The 12,361-nt window shown below is 51.2% G+C and overlaps 1 protein-coding gene across 3 annotated transcripts; it reads left to right on the top strand.

Annotated features, from left to right (window-relative positions):
* Positions 1-117: 117 nt before the first annotated feature.
* KLHDC3 (kelch domain containing 3) lies at positions 118-11,538 on the top strand. 3 transcript variants are annotated; one of them, XM_041758615.1, is made up of 15 exons: positions 118-298; positions 2,672-2,884; positions 3,061-3,237; positions 3,400-3,515; positions 3,691-3,762; positions 3,891-4,104; positions 4,184-4,270; positions 4,414-4,522; positions 4,649-4,722; positions 8,832-8,979; positions 9,784-9,850; positions 9,931-10,035; positions 10,376-10,450; positions 10,561-10,678; positions 11,099-11,538. In XM_041758615.1, exons 2-15 carry the CDS (start codon positions 2,731-2,733, stop codon positions 11,233-11,235), a joined length of 1,653 nt encoding a protein of 550 aa, XP_041614549.1. In that variant the 5' UTR covers positions 118-298; positions 2,672-2,730; the 3' UTR covers positions 11,236-11,538. The 3 variants fall into 3 exon arrangements, with proteins under 3 accessions (XP_041614549.1, XP_041614540.1, XP_041614528.1); XM_041758606.1 differs by lacking the exons at positions 8,832-8,979; positions 9,784-9,850; positions 9,931-10,035; ... (1 more) ...; positions 10,561-10,678; positions 11,099-11,538 and adding exons at positions 1,286-1,383; positions 4,846-4,924; positions 6,046-6,663; XM_041758594.1 differs by lacking the exons at positions 8,832-8,979; positions 9,784-9,850; positions 9,931-10,035; ... (1 more) ...; positions 10,561-10,678; positions 11,099-11,538 and adding exons at positions 4,846-4,924; positions 6,046-6,663.
* Positions 11,539-12,361: the final 823 nt, after the last annotated feature.

The following is a 12,361-nucleotide window of genomic DNA, read 5'->3' as shown; positions in this document are numbered from 1 at the left end:
ACTACATTAACCAGTGACCCCCACGGGTTTTGACATTTGTAGGTACATGCGCACAATCTCCTTCGGCGCCGGCCCATTCTTCAGCCCCTCGCGACCCTCCGTAAACCCGTGGACTACAAGTCCCGGTAGGCCTCGGGTACTTAGTTCTGACTGCACGTGCGCACACCCCTGCCCGCCGGAAGGACCGAGGTTGGCTGTGTTTATCTCGTTGGGGACCGAGGTGTCGGTTGGCGCGCAACGGGTTCTAGACTGCAAGCAGCGCGAGGACCCACGGCCCCGCCCCGGCCCGGCCTGGCAGGTAACCCGCGATGTGTTGAGGGACAAGGAAAATTGGAGGGACTGGGGTCGCCCATACCTGGAGCTGGAGTCGTGGGGGAGGGGCCTGAGAGTGATGCGGTGGGGGTGGGGAGGGAACTAGGGGGATGATGGGAAAGGAGAGTGTTAATGGGGAAAGAAGGGCTGAGGGAGGATGGTGAGGAAACGGGTGGAGGAGACCTGGTGGCTGGCGGAGGCACCGAAGGGAATTGGAAGGAAGATGGCTATGAAGAGAAGGGGAAGCTGAGGATAATGGAAGAAAAGGAGGGGGAGGGCCTACTATTGTTGGGGAGGGGAGACTGGGATGACTGGAAGAAGACAGGCATAGCGTCATGTAGAGTGAGGAAGGTCCCTGCCCGAAAGTCGGTGAATATTAGCTTTTTTTTTTTTTTTCCCTTAGTGGAAGAGGGAAAATGGAGGCTGTCGGGTGGAGCTTGGTGCCGTGGGAGAAGGGAAAAAAGAGAAAGCTGCAAAGCAATCAGGAGATCAAGAAGGGCCAGAAATGGGGAGTGAGCAAGAGACCCCGGGGGCGGGGAGAGGGGGTATGTACTTTAAGGGAATGGAAGAAGCTAGAGACTGCAGACCCTGAGACAGCGGGGGCTTTTCTCCATGAGTTTGAGTTGTCCTTGTGAAGAAGCTAAGGTTCTGTCAATCTTTGGATGGGATTGCTTCTCCTTTCCCCTGTGAATTCTTTACCTTGACATAGCAGAAGGAGGAAGTAGAAACTATGAGGGGAAATGAAAGACTCACATTTCTAAACCCCTCAACCTCCTATCTCCCCACAAGCCCAGATCCAAGATCTTTTGGATGGAGGACAGGAATAATGAAGTGAGAGTGGTTTCCTGGTGGGGCTATTTCAGATTTGGCAGGCTGGCTATTTAAAGCATGGGGTGGGGGTGGAGGGTTGAGGGAGGTTGAAGGGGGACAGCGGCTGGCAAGCCAGCTGGAAGCCATGTCTGTTTCTTTTCAGGGGCCTCCCGTGCATTCTCTGTACCTGAGTTTCCATCAGGCCCTTCCCTCTGCCAGGGCTCCTTGAACAGGGAGCAGATATCCACTCAAACCCAGCAGGTGCCTGCCAGCGAAGGCAATACCAGTTGTAGGAGCATTTGTCTGACAAGGCCTTCAAATGTACCCATTATCACTAGCTTGGCAGGTCATGCCTGGGTCTATTTCTTGTCCTGCCCAAGGGCACTTTTTTTTATTTGTTTGCTTTCTTTCTCTCTCTCTCTCTTCTTTTTTCTTTTTTTAAGATTTTATTTATTCATGAGAGACACACAGAGAGACAGGCAGAGACACAGAGGGAGAAGCAGGCTCCCCCAGGGGGAGCCCGATGCAGGACCTGATCCCGGGACTCCAGGATCATGCCCTGGGCCAAAGGCAGATGCTCAACCACTGAGCCACCACCACCCAGGCATCCCATTTCTTTCTCTTTTCTAATGTACCCCTACCCCATCCCTCTTTCAGGAATCCAAGTGGGAGAACTGCTAAAATAGCTTGTTGTTTTTTTGTTTTTTTGTTTTTTGTTTTACAATAGCAGGGTTGGAGAAGTAGCAGGAGAGGAAAACCCCTCCTTTCCACCCCTACTGTTCCCAGCAGACACATACCTTTCTGGCTTAAGTTCCTGGTCTTGGCAGTATACCAGGCACAGCTGTCAAAGGAACTCTGAGTGCCTCTGAGGGGCCCTGGATGACCCTGATGACAACAGCTCAACTTGGCAAGAGCTCCCTATAAGGGGCTAACCATCTATAGAGGTCCCTGCCCTGGATCAATCCCACCCTGTCCTGGATCAGGGGACTGTTTCCCTCTAAAGGCCTAAAAGCTTTTTTACCTTGAAGCACCAATGCCAGCTTTCAATGGACTGATTGGGGTTGGCTGGGCTATTAATAGCCCTGAGTATTTTGAGATCCCTTTCCCCACCTTAAAGAGCAGAGATTCTTAGAGAGGTGGCAGTAAGCAGAGCAGAGCCAGAGAGACAAGAGAATGCACTGCCTTGGGAAGGAGGGCAGAGGGGGTGGGGGTGGGGTGGTGCTTGGAGCTTATGCCAGGCCAGGGACACCGAGGCGGTGGAGCCTCTATGAGTAAAGGATGACCACGCTGAGCCCTTGATCAGCAAATTCTGAGCTGTCAATCAGGTCGGCGTGGTGCCACCCTTTGCTGTTGGGAAAACACAGGGCCAGGGCAAGTTCCCTGACCTCTGCAGCTCCCCTGGGGCAAGGCCAGCCACCTGAGCTTTGGAAGGGTGGTGTGGGAGGGCCACCAGGGTGACACTTTGAGTCAAGGGCTGGTTCTGGGCAGAGTCACGGCGAGTCAGACAAAGGCCTTGCCTGAGGAGCCCGTGGCCCTAACTTGTTTGCAGGTAGCAGAGGCAGCAGGCCGTGCCGGGGGGGCATGTTGCTGTAACCAGTGACCCAGGGGATGTTACGGTGGACAGTGCACCTGGAGGGCGGGCCCCGCAGGGTGAACCATGCTGCAGTGGCTGTCGGGCACCGGGTATACTCCTTCGGGGGTTACTGCTCTGGTGAAGACTATGAAACACTGCGTCAGATTGATGTGCACATTTTCAATGCAGGTAAGCTAATGCTGGGACGATCCCTGGATACCCACATCAGGGAGGGGGATGGGTAGCTGAATGAGGTTTGGTGGTGGTCCCCGTGGCCAGAGGGGATGGGGGAATGAATATCTGGTTTGGGAAAAGGTGAACAGCCTGGAGGAGCTTTCCAGGGCTGAGCAGAACTGTGCCCACAGTGTCCTTGCGTTGGACAAAGCTGCCCCCAGTGAGGCCTGCCATCCGTGGGCAGGCTCCTGTGGTACCCTACATGCGTTATGGACACTCAACTGTCCTCATCGACGACACGGTCTTCCTTTGGGGCGGGCGGAACGACACCGAAGGAGCCTGCAATGTGCTATATGCCTTTGATGTCAGTGAGTATGGGTCTCAGAGAAGCTGTGAATGAGAATGAGAGAAGCCAAATGATGCCTCAGGGAAATGGGCTGGGAAAGGTGTGGGCTGAGGTGGCTGGGCACCCCACAGTTTAGGAGGGAGTGTCAGGTTGCTTACCTGGCCCATCCTCGCCTCTCTTTCAGATACTCACAAATGGTCCACACCCCGAGTGTCAGGAACGGTTCCTGGAGCCCGGGACGGACATTCAGCTTGTGTCCTGGGCAAGACCATGTACATTTTTGGGGGCTACGAGCAGCTGGTAGGAACCCAGAGGTTTAGGGTGGGAATGAGAAAGAGGAAGGGAAAATAGAGGGTGATGGAATAGGAGGCTTTGACTTGTTTGAAGGTTTTAAGGGGAGAGGTTGGAGGGTCAGAGAGTGACCACTGATCCCATCTTTTATTGCTTTCTTCACTTCCTTTCTCTTCCCACTCAGGCGGATTGCTTTTCCAATGACATTCACAAGCTGGATACCAGCACCATGACATGGACCCTTATCTGTACAAAGGTGTGCCCTTTCTTCTTTCTTCCAGATCCTTACCCTCGATTCAAGACATCCTAAGAAGCTCAGTGAGAGCAGATCCCTTCTAGCCTTCATGTTGACCCCCTCCTTCTCATCTCTCTGCTCCTGCCCAGGGCAACCCTGCACGCTGGAGGGACTTCCACTCAGCCACAATGCTGGGCAGTCACATGTATGTCTTTGGGGGCCGTGCTGACCGCTTTGGGCCATTCCATTCCAACAACGAGATTTACTGCAACCGCATCCGTGTCTTTGACACCAGGACTGAGGCCTGGCTGGACTGTCCCCCCACTCCGGTGCTGCCTGAGGGCCGCCGGAGCCACTCAGCCTGTGAGTGTCTGTCTGTCCCTGTGGGAGTTCCCCCTTACCACCCATTGTCATCATACTCCACTTTGCTCTCTCCTTCCAGTTGGCTACAATGGGGAGCTGTACATCTTTGGTGGCTATAATGCAAGGCTGAACCGGCACTTCCATGACCTCTGGAAGTTTAACCCTGGTACAGAAGCACTGCGTTTAAGGGGAAAACAAGTAGCAGCTGACTGAGGAGTGGGGGGAGGGGCGGGGAATCCTGTGAGGGTGGGGGTGGAGAGGCTATCTGGACTGGGCAGGTATTAAAGCTCCACATAAACTGTTTTTCAGTGTCCTTCACATGGAAGAAGATTGAACCGAAGGGGAAGGGGCCATGTCCCCGCCGGCGCCAGTGCTGCTGTATTGTTGGTGACAAGATTGTTCTGTTTGGGGGTACCAGGTTAGGAGGAAAGTGGGGAGGCCTTGGGGAAGGGCCCAGGTCTGTGACTGCACGGGAGGCACTTGAGCAAGAGGGTCCTAGGGCTAGTATTTCCTCCTTCCTTCATCTCTTTTTTGATCTCTACAGTCCATCTCCTGAGGAAGGTCTGGGAGATGAATTTGACCTCATAGATCATTCTGACTTACACATTTTGGACTTTAGTAAGTACACATATTCCTACAGTGCCGTTGCCACAGGGTCCCTGACTTTGGATGGTGACACTGAGGACTGGACCCTTCCCTTGGCTCTGATCTTTCCCCCTCTCCCTAACTTCTCCTTTAAAGGCCCTAGTCTGAAGACTCTGTGTAAACTGGCCGTGATTCAGTATAACCTGGACCAGTCCTGTTTGCCCCATGACATCAGGTACAGTGAGTGTTTGGAGAGGAGGGATTGTTTGAGGGTGAATGGGCAGTAAAAGCAGGATCTGATGAGCTTGGTCTCAGTATAGAGGAGACAGAGGTTTTTGTTCTGCTGGAGATATGGTGTACTTGTGGAGAATGAGAGGGATTGAGATTCAGAAGTATCAGGTGAGTAAATCATATGGGGGAAAAAAAATCTGGTGTTTTAAACCAAGCTCAGAAGCATCACTTATTGAGACCTGAGCCTATAATTGTTGTTTTTAATATGCTGAGAAAGTTTGATTAAATCTTGAAGTTATGTGCAAAGTACAATTTCAAGAATCTTTGGATCACATTAGTTCCAGAATTAAGGGAGCTCCTTCCAGCTACTTCCTTTTGAATTCCATTCTTCAGTCCAAATCAAGCTCCAGAAGTTATTTGGTGTATAATTGTGTTCTTCTGGGTCATTCTGGACACTTCCCTCTCCTTGTATCAGTTTTGTTTAACTTACTTGCTGAGGGTGTGTGCGTTCAGTATTTGGTGACGCAGAGTGTATGTAAAAGGCTGAACTGATGGATCCTAGGCTACCTCAGGATTGACACATGTGTAGGTATTTCCTACCAAGTAGACTGTAGTGAGGGTCTTGACGTAAGGAGGAACTTGGTAAATCCTTGTAAAAGAACAGAATTGTCAAAAAGAGAGAGGAAACAAGGGATTAATTTTAATGTGTGAGGGGTGGGGAAGGCTTCTGGAAGCTTAGGAGAAGAGCTGAGTTAGGCTCTTTAAAGGGATAAGAGTGGAGAGCAAAAACACATTCCTGGTTGAGCAGAGGATAAAAGGTAGGTTGGGAAGTTTACTGAGCTGTGTATACAGATGATTTTTTCCCAGGTGTTGGGCACAAGGACACATATATAGACACAGGAAGTTTACATAATCTTGCAGGTGAAGGAGTGGGTGATACTGGATTTGGTGGTGGGTGGGGCCTGATAAATTTAGTAAGGCGGTAAGGAAGGAGGTGGCTGTGGGTGGTTGTGCTCTAAGATGTTGAAGGGACTGGTGTGTTCATAGCCTTGTTTGAGCAATTCTGGCCTTGGGGGTGGAGGCTCCCCGTCTGTCCTTTTTGCCTTTCATTTGTTGGCCTTCCAGGTGGGAGCTGAATGCCATGACCACCAACAGCAATATCAGTCGCCCCATCGTCTCCTCCCATGGGTAGGAGAAAGTTGCTGCCGCCTCCCTTCCTGAACCTGCTATTGTGTTCACTGCCCCTTTCCGTCCCTCACCTGCCTGCCCCTTTGGACCTGGACTCGGTATACCTCTGCGTGGAGTTGTTGGACTAGAGGTGTTTCCTGTGCTGTGAACTCAGTGGGGAGCTGTAGGGGGGAGGGCGAGTTCCCTGCCCCCTTGGGCCGAGGGCCCCTTCCCTTGGTGCTCTGTCCCGTACACCTCCTTCCAACTGCTCCTGGGTCTCTGCTCTGCCCCAGGCCAGCCAGGCTCTACTGGGAAGCTAAGGAACTGGGGATAAGGAGAAGCAAGCAGTGTCTGAGCCTCAGGAGCTTCCCCCAACCCTTGTTTCCGCCCCCTCCCCCGCTTGAGCCATGAGCATCCATTGGGAGCTGAGAGGAGTTGCAACTGTTGCCATGAAACCTCCTTCTCCCTGATCTGGGGAGGCGAGGACCAGCAGATAATCCCACCCTTCCCTGAGCTGTTGCTGTTCCCTGACGCTCCCAGCCAGCTCAGATTTTATAAAAATGAATTAAAAATCTCCAAACGTGTGATCTGTTTTTGTGGAAAACGACGGGAGGGTGTGTGGCCGAAGCTTGCAAAGGGGCAGGGTGTTGAGGTTCTGGCTTTGCCGAGAACAAAAGGAAACCAAATACCACCAAGGCCTGGCTCTCATTTCTCTTGAGCGCGGAGTCCAGCGCCACGGACAAAAAGGTGGCGACAGTCCCTCGAGCGGACTCCACTCCCCGCCGCGGGTCCCACCCCTTCACTACGAGTGGCGCAGACGCGGCCCCCTGGGGAGGCCGGAAGAGGCGGGCCGGGAACCGCGAGAGCGGAAGTAGCGCCATCGCTGCCGCCGCGGCTGACGAGCCAATGCCTAGAGCGAGTTCCCGCGCCCCGGCGGCTGCCGGGTCTCCCCGCGGGGCCCGGGTCTGCGGGGAGGACTCTGGGGGCCTGCGGAAGGGTGAGACCCCGGTGCCGGGGCGGCGGGGCGCCGGGGAGAAGGGCAGGTGGCGGCGCGGTCCCCGTGGGGCCGCCCAGTTCTCTAAAGCGGCGGCCGACGCGTTGGGCCGTGAGGGGGAGCTTCCCGGGTTAGGAGATCCTGGGCAGTTGCTGAAAGGAGGATGGGGTGGTTTTCCGCAGGGAGAAACCGCTTGGGCGAAAGCACAATCAGGAGAGGCATGGGTTGCTGGGGCAGGGTTAGCAGATCAGGATTCACACATTTCGCAGACATTCTTTGAGCTTCTACCGTGTACAGGCTGTTCTGGATGTGGTTCTAGCTGTAGATGTAGCGGTGAGTAAAGCACTCAACTCCCCCGGGCGCCTGGCTGGCTCAGTGGGAGAAGCGTGCAACTCTTGATCTCAGAGTTGTCGGTTCAAGCCCCACATCGGGTGTAGAGATTACTTAAAAGCCTTTTTTAAAAAAAAGATTTCATTTATTTATTCATGAGAGACACAGGCATAGGGAGAAGCAGGCTCCTCGCAGGGAGCCCGATGTGGGACTCCATCCTGGGACCGGGATCACGCCCTGAGCTACCCAGGCGTCCCTAGGATTAAAATCTTAAAAAAAAAAAAAAATCTCATGAAACTTACTTTTCAAAAAGGGTGACCAAAAAAAAGGTAAATTCATACATTAAAAGGCAACAGAGCATGGGATTATATTTTTTTAAGGATAAGTTTTATGATATGTGAATTATATCTTAGTTTTTTTAAGAAGACTATAAGGGCTATAGAGAGAAAGCAATTTTAAATAAAGAAGGCCTCACTGAGTAGATGACATTTGAGCAACAGCTTGAAGGACATGAAGGAGCAAGCAATAAATGGATCTGGAGAAAACTTCCAAGCAGAGGTAACATCAAATACAAAGGAACTGCTCCGGGAACACTGACCTTTTTTTTTTTTTTTTTAAAGGATTTTATCTATTTATTCATGAGAGACGCAGAGGGAGAAGCAGGAATGAGTCCCACGCGACTCATTCCAGGTTTCCAGGACTACACCCTGGGCTGAAGGTGGCGCTAAACCGCTGAGCTACCCAGGCTGCCCAACACTGACCTTTTTGCTCATGAACTGCTAGGAGACCAGTTGAGAGGAGTGGGAAAGAGATTAGTAGGAAGTGAGCTAGAGATCACCTGGGGGCTTTCAAACCATTATAAAGCCCTGTAGCTTTTACTCCGATCATGGATCATGAGGAGGCCCTTGAGGAGTTTTGAGTTCTGAAGTGATGTGATCTGAAGCATATGTGTATGGAAAAAGAGGTGGGAGTGATGAGATCAGCTTTGCATTTTACAGGCCTCTGTCAAGCCTGGAGTGAGAAGCCTCGCTTTGGGAGGAGTCAGAGGTTGGGAGACCAGTTAGGAGGCTAGAGCACTGGCTCAGGTGAGGTGCTGAGAGTATGAAGCAGAGCATGGGCAGTGGTGACCGAGCCAGGGAAACAAGCCCTGTGGAGAAGCCTGTAGAGGCATGATTAAAAGAGAGGATGAAAAAGAAGGGACTGTGGTTTGGCCCACTGCCAGTTTTACAGCCCTTAGCCAGGTGAGGCCCCAGGTGGCTGGAATGGTTGGGAAGGTAGATGTCAGCATAGCATTATTATGACCTGTGCTGCTTGGGGCCTATAGTGATTGGTCTGGTGGGGACACTGGAAAGGAGGGTGGGATGAGGTCTCTGCAGCACTAGGAGATTCTGTGCTGACTTGTGTCCCCACCCCTCTGCAGACACATCTGACATGTCCTTTGAAGAGCTGTTGGAATTGCAGAGCCAAGTGGGGACTAAGACATACAAACGGTTGGTAGCTGGAAACAGTTCTAAGAAGCAAGGCTCTAGACCACGTGTCCAAAATGCCTGTGTTGCAGATAAGCACAGGTGAGGAACTGAGGAATACTTGGGACCTTCAGTAGGTGTCTGAATTCTTAGGTGGGAGGCCTTTGATCGTGACTGGAGACCCTGGGGTGCTGGCTGGCTTGGCATGTGCCAAAAATGGCACCTGGATGACTCAGTTGGTTAAGCATCTGCCTTCTGCTCAGGTCATGATCCCAGGGTCCTGGGATCGAGCCCCGTGTCAGGCTCTCTGCTCGGTGAGGAACCTGCTTCTCCCTCTCCCCTGCTTGTGCTCTCTCTCTTTTTCTTTTCTTTTCTTTTTTTTTTTTTTAATTTTTTATTTATTTATGATAATCACGCAGAGAGAGAGAGAGGGAGGGAGAGGCAGAGACATAGGCAGAGGGAGAAGAAGGCTCCATACACTGGGAGCCCGACGTGGGATTCAATCCCGGGTCTTCAGGATCGCTCCCTGGGCCAAAGGCAGGCGCTAAACTGCTGCGCCACCCAGGGATCCCTTGTGCTCTCTCTCTTACATTCTCTCTCAAATAAACAAGATCTTAACAAAAAAACTAAAATAAAATTAAGGGCGCCTGGGTGGTTCAGTCATTAAGTGTCCGACTCTTGATTTCAGCTCAAGTCATGATCTCGGGGTTGTGAGATCGATCCCCTCATCAGGCTCACACGCTGAGCATGGAGCCTGCTTGATTTTCTCCGTCTCTTCTGCCTCTCCCTGCTGCTCTTGTGCATTCTCTCTTTATCTTTCTCTCTAAAAAGTAATAAAAATAAAATCTTAAAAAAAAAAAAAAAGAAGAAGACTGGAGACCCCAGACATGTCTAATTTCTCCATAGGCCTCTGGAAATGTCAGCCAAGGTCCGGGTGCCATTTTTGCGTCAAGTTGTCCCCATCAGTAAGAAGGTAAGGAAGAGGCAGGAAGAAAGAAGTCTCTCAGAGGAGACTGAACAGTTCTTTTATTCTCTCTTTCCCTCTCCCCAAAGGTAGCCCGGGATCCCCGCTTTGACGATCTGTCAGGAGAATATAATCCTGAGGTGTTTGACAAAACATATGAATTCCTGAATGACATCCGAGCCAAAGAGAAAGAGGTTTGGAACATGAGACTGGCTCCTGGGGATTCTGAGGGGTGGGAAGTTAGGGTACAGGTTAGAGAGTCAGGCAGAGGGGAACAGGGCGCATAGTGGTGGGCAGATTTATTTCTCCTTAATTGATTTAACTCTCCCTAATTTGCTTTCCCTATTCAAATCCTGGTTCATTAATTTACTACCTGTGTGACTATTGGTAGTTTTCAAATCATGAAGAGATAATATTCATATTTCATAGTGTTATTATGTTAATGTATATTAGCCTCTTAGAATAATTCTTGGCACAAAATTTCAGTTAACATTTACAGACTGCTAACCATCATATTCATTTTGCAATGTGGAGCTTGTGAAAAAGCAGTTGAAGAAGCACCATTCAGGGCAGGAGCATGAGAAACTGCAGCAGCTGCTTCAGAGAATGGTGAGTGGGTCAGAGTTGCAGGTGGGCGGTGAGAACAGTTCAAGGCAGTCAGGAGGTGGTTCATGGTCCCTCTACCCACCCATCTCACCCACCTCCTCTTTGCTTCTCAGGAGCAGCAAGAAATGGCACAGCAGGAACGCAGGAGGCAACAGGAGCTGCGCCTGGCCCTGAAGCAGGAGCAGAGGGCTCGGGCCCAGCAGGGCCATCGGCCATACTTCCTGAAGAAATGTGAGTGGGGCACAGCCATCCCAGGCTGGTTACAGGGACAGGCTTGGGTGGCCATAGAAGCAGCATGCTGTGTTGGGGGTCCAGGAGCCTCCCTAAGGGAGGCACGAAGGTAGAAATAGGAAGGAGGAGTTATTTGTGACTCTTCTTATATCCCTAAGTATAGATTATGGACAAGGAGTGTTGCTTTTATCTCTCCCTGCCTCCCCTCCATATGCTGGGCCAGGCACATGGAAGGAGCTCACAGTTGGTGTAATAGAGCAAGCAGAGGATGGTAGAAAAAAATCCATGTGCTGCCCTCACCAGTGAATTGCAACCAAGTCACGTATCCTGACATAATGGTTGAGAGGTACAGACCCGGGGAAAGGGAGAGAAGAATGCCTCCTCCTTTGTTTACCAGCTTTCTTTCTCCTTGTCCTCTAGCTGAGCAGCGGGAATTGGTCCTAGCTGAGAAGTTCAAGGAGCTGAAACGCAGCAAGAGGCTAGAGAGCTTCTTGAGTCGAAAGAGGCGCCGAAATGCAGGCAAGGACCGGAGACATCTCCCTTTGAGCAAAGAGTAATAAAGAACTGTTCTGAGCTCTACCACTGCCCCAGTGAGAAATGGATCTGCAGGGACAGACTTGGGCTTGGCCTCTTCTGGTTCTTTTCCACTCAAGGGTGAGGATCATAGCTGCCCTTGAGCTAGATTAGCTCAAAGATGACTAGAGGGTCTTGGACTACCCCAAGGTTGGACAAGAAGAGCAGCTCAGCTTGTACTCTGGCACACTTCCTCTGCTTGGATCTGGTTCATCATGGCTTCATGTCCTCCCATCCTTACTTTAAACCAATGATTATGGTATAGAAATAAAAGGGCCAATGAGTGATCTTCAGGCTGGTGAAAGCCATGAAGTCCGTGGATGGCTCCTAGGGCTGGAGCCAGTTCGTAAACATTCCTGTCACTCTTCTTTTTATTATTATTATTATTATTTTTTAAAGATTTTATGTATTTATTCATGAGAGACACAGAGAGAGAGGCAGAGACACAGGCAGAGGGAGAAGCAGGCTCCATGCAGGGAGCCCGATGTGGGACTCGATCCCGGGACTCCAGGATCAGGCCTTGGGCTGAAGGCAGGTGCCAAACCACTGAGCCACCCAGGGATCCCTCTTCTTTTTATTATTAACTGTTTTTTTGGTGCGATTGTGGGTGACCAAAACTACTGTTTCAGCAGGCCACATGTAGGGGCTGGCAACAAATGTAAGGCTCCCACAAAGGAGGATATCAGACCAGAGATCCCTCAAAGAAGACACAGTCATTGAAAGAGTGGACCACTCCCACAGCTCACCTACTTAGCTTTGGTCTGGATACAAGAGGAGGTAGGGGATGAGGACACGAAGTTTCCCCAATAATGTGTTAGCACAGCTGGCCCTTAGCACTGTTTGGGTCTAGAGTTCTTACTACCTGTGTAGACTGGAAAATCCTTAAGGTAATAATTCAGTTCGAAGTCGTCTCAGGTTGTTTTTAGGCACTTGGCAGAAGCAAATGTGATCTTCTCTTGAGGTTTGTACTTTAAACCCAAGCTTCGGGGATCCCTGGGTGGCGCAGCAGTTTGGCGCCTGCCTTTGGCCCAGGGCGCGATCCTGGAGACCCGGGATCGAATCCCACGTCGGGCTCCCGGTGCATGGAGCCTGCTTCTCCCTCTGCCTATG

The sequence above is a fragment of the Vulpes lagopus genome, chromosome 1 (assembly GCF_018345385.1).
Source record: "Vulpes lagopus strain Blue_001 chromosome 1, ASM1834538v1, whole genome shotgun sequence".
NCBI lineage: Eukaryota > Metazoa > Chordata > Mammalia > Carnivora > Canidae > Vulpes > Vulpes lagopus.
This window is presented reverse-complemented; position numbering and strand designations above follow the sequence as displayed.

Coding starts and splice junctions, on each gene's coding strand:
- KLHDC3 (XM_041758615.1), top strand. CDS start 2,731: ATGTTACGGTGGACAGTGCACCTGGAGGGCGGGCCCCGCAGGGTGAAC. Junction 8,980..9,783: donor TGTGTTGCAGATAAGCACAG/GTGAGGAACTGA, acceptor ATTTCTCCATAG/GCCTCTGGAAATGTCAGCCA. Junction 10,451..10,560: donor AGCAGCTGCTTCAGAGAATG/GTGAGTGGGTCA, acceptor TTTGCTTCTCAG/GAGCAGCAAGAAATGGCACA.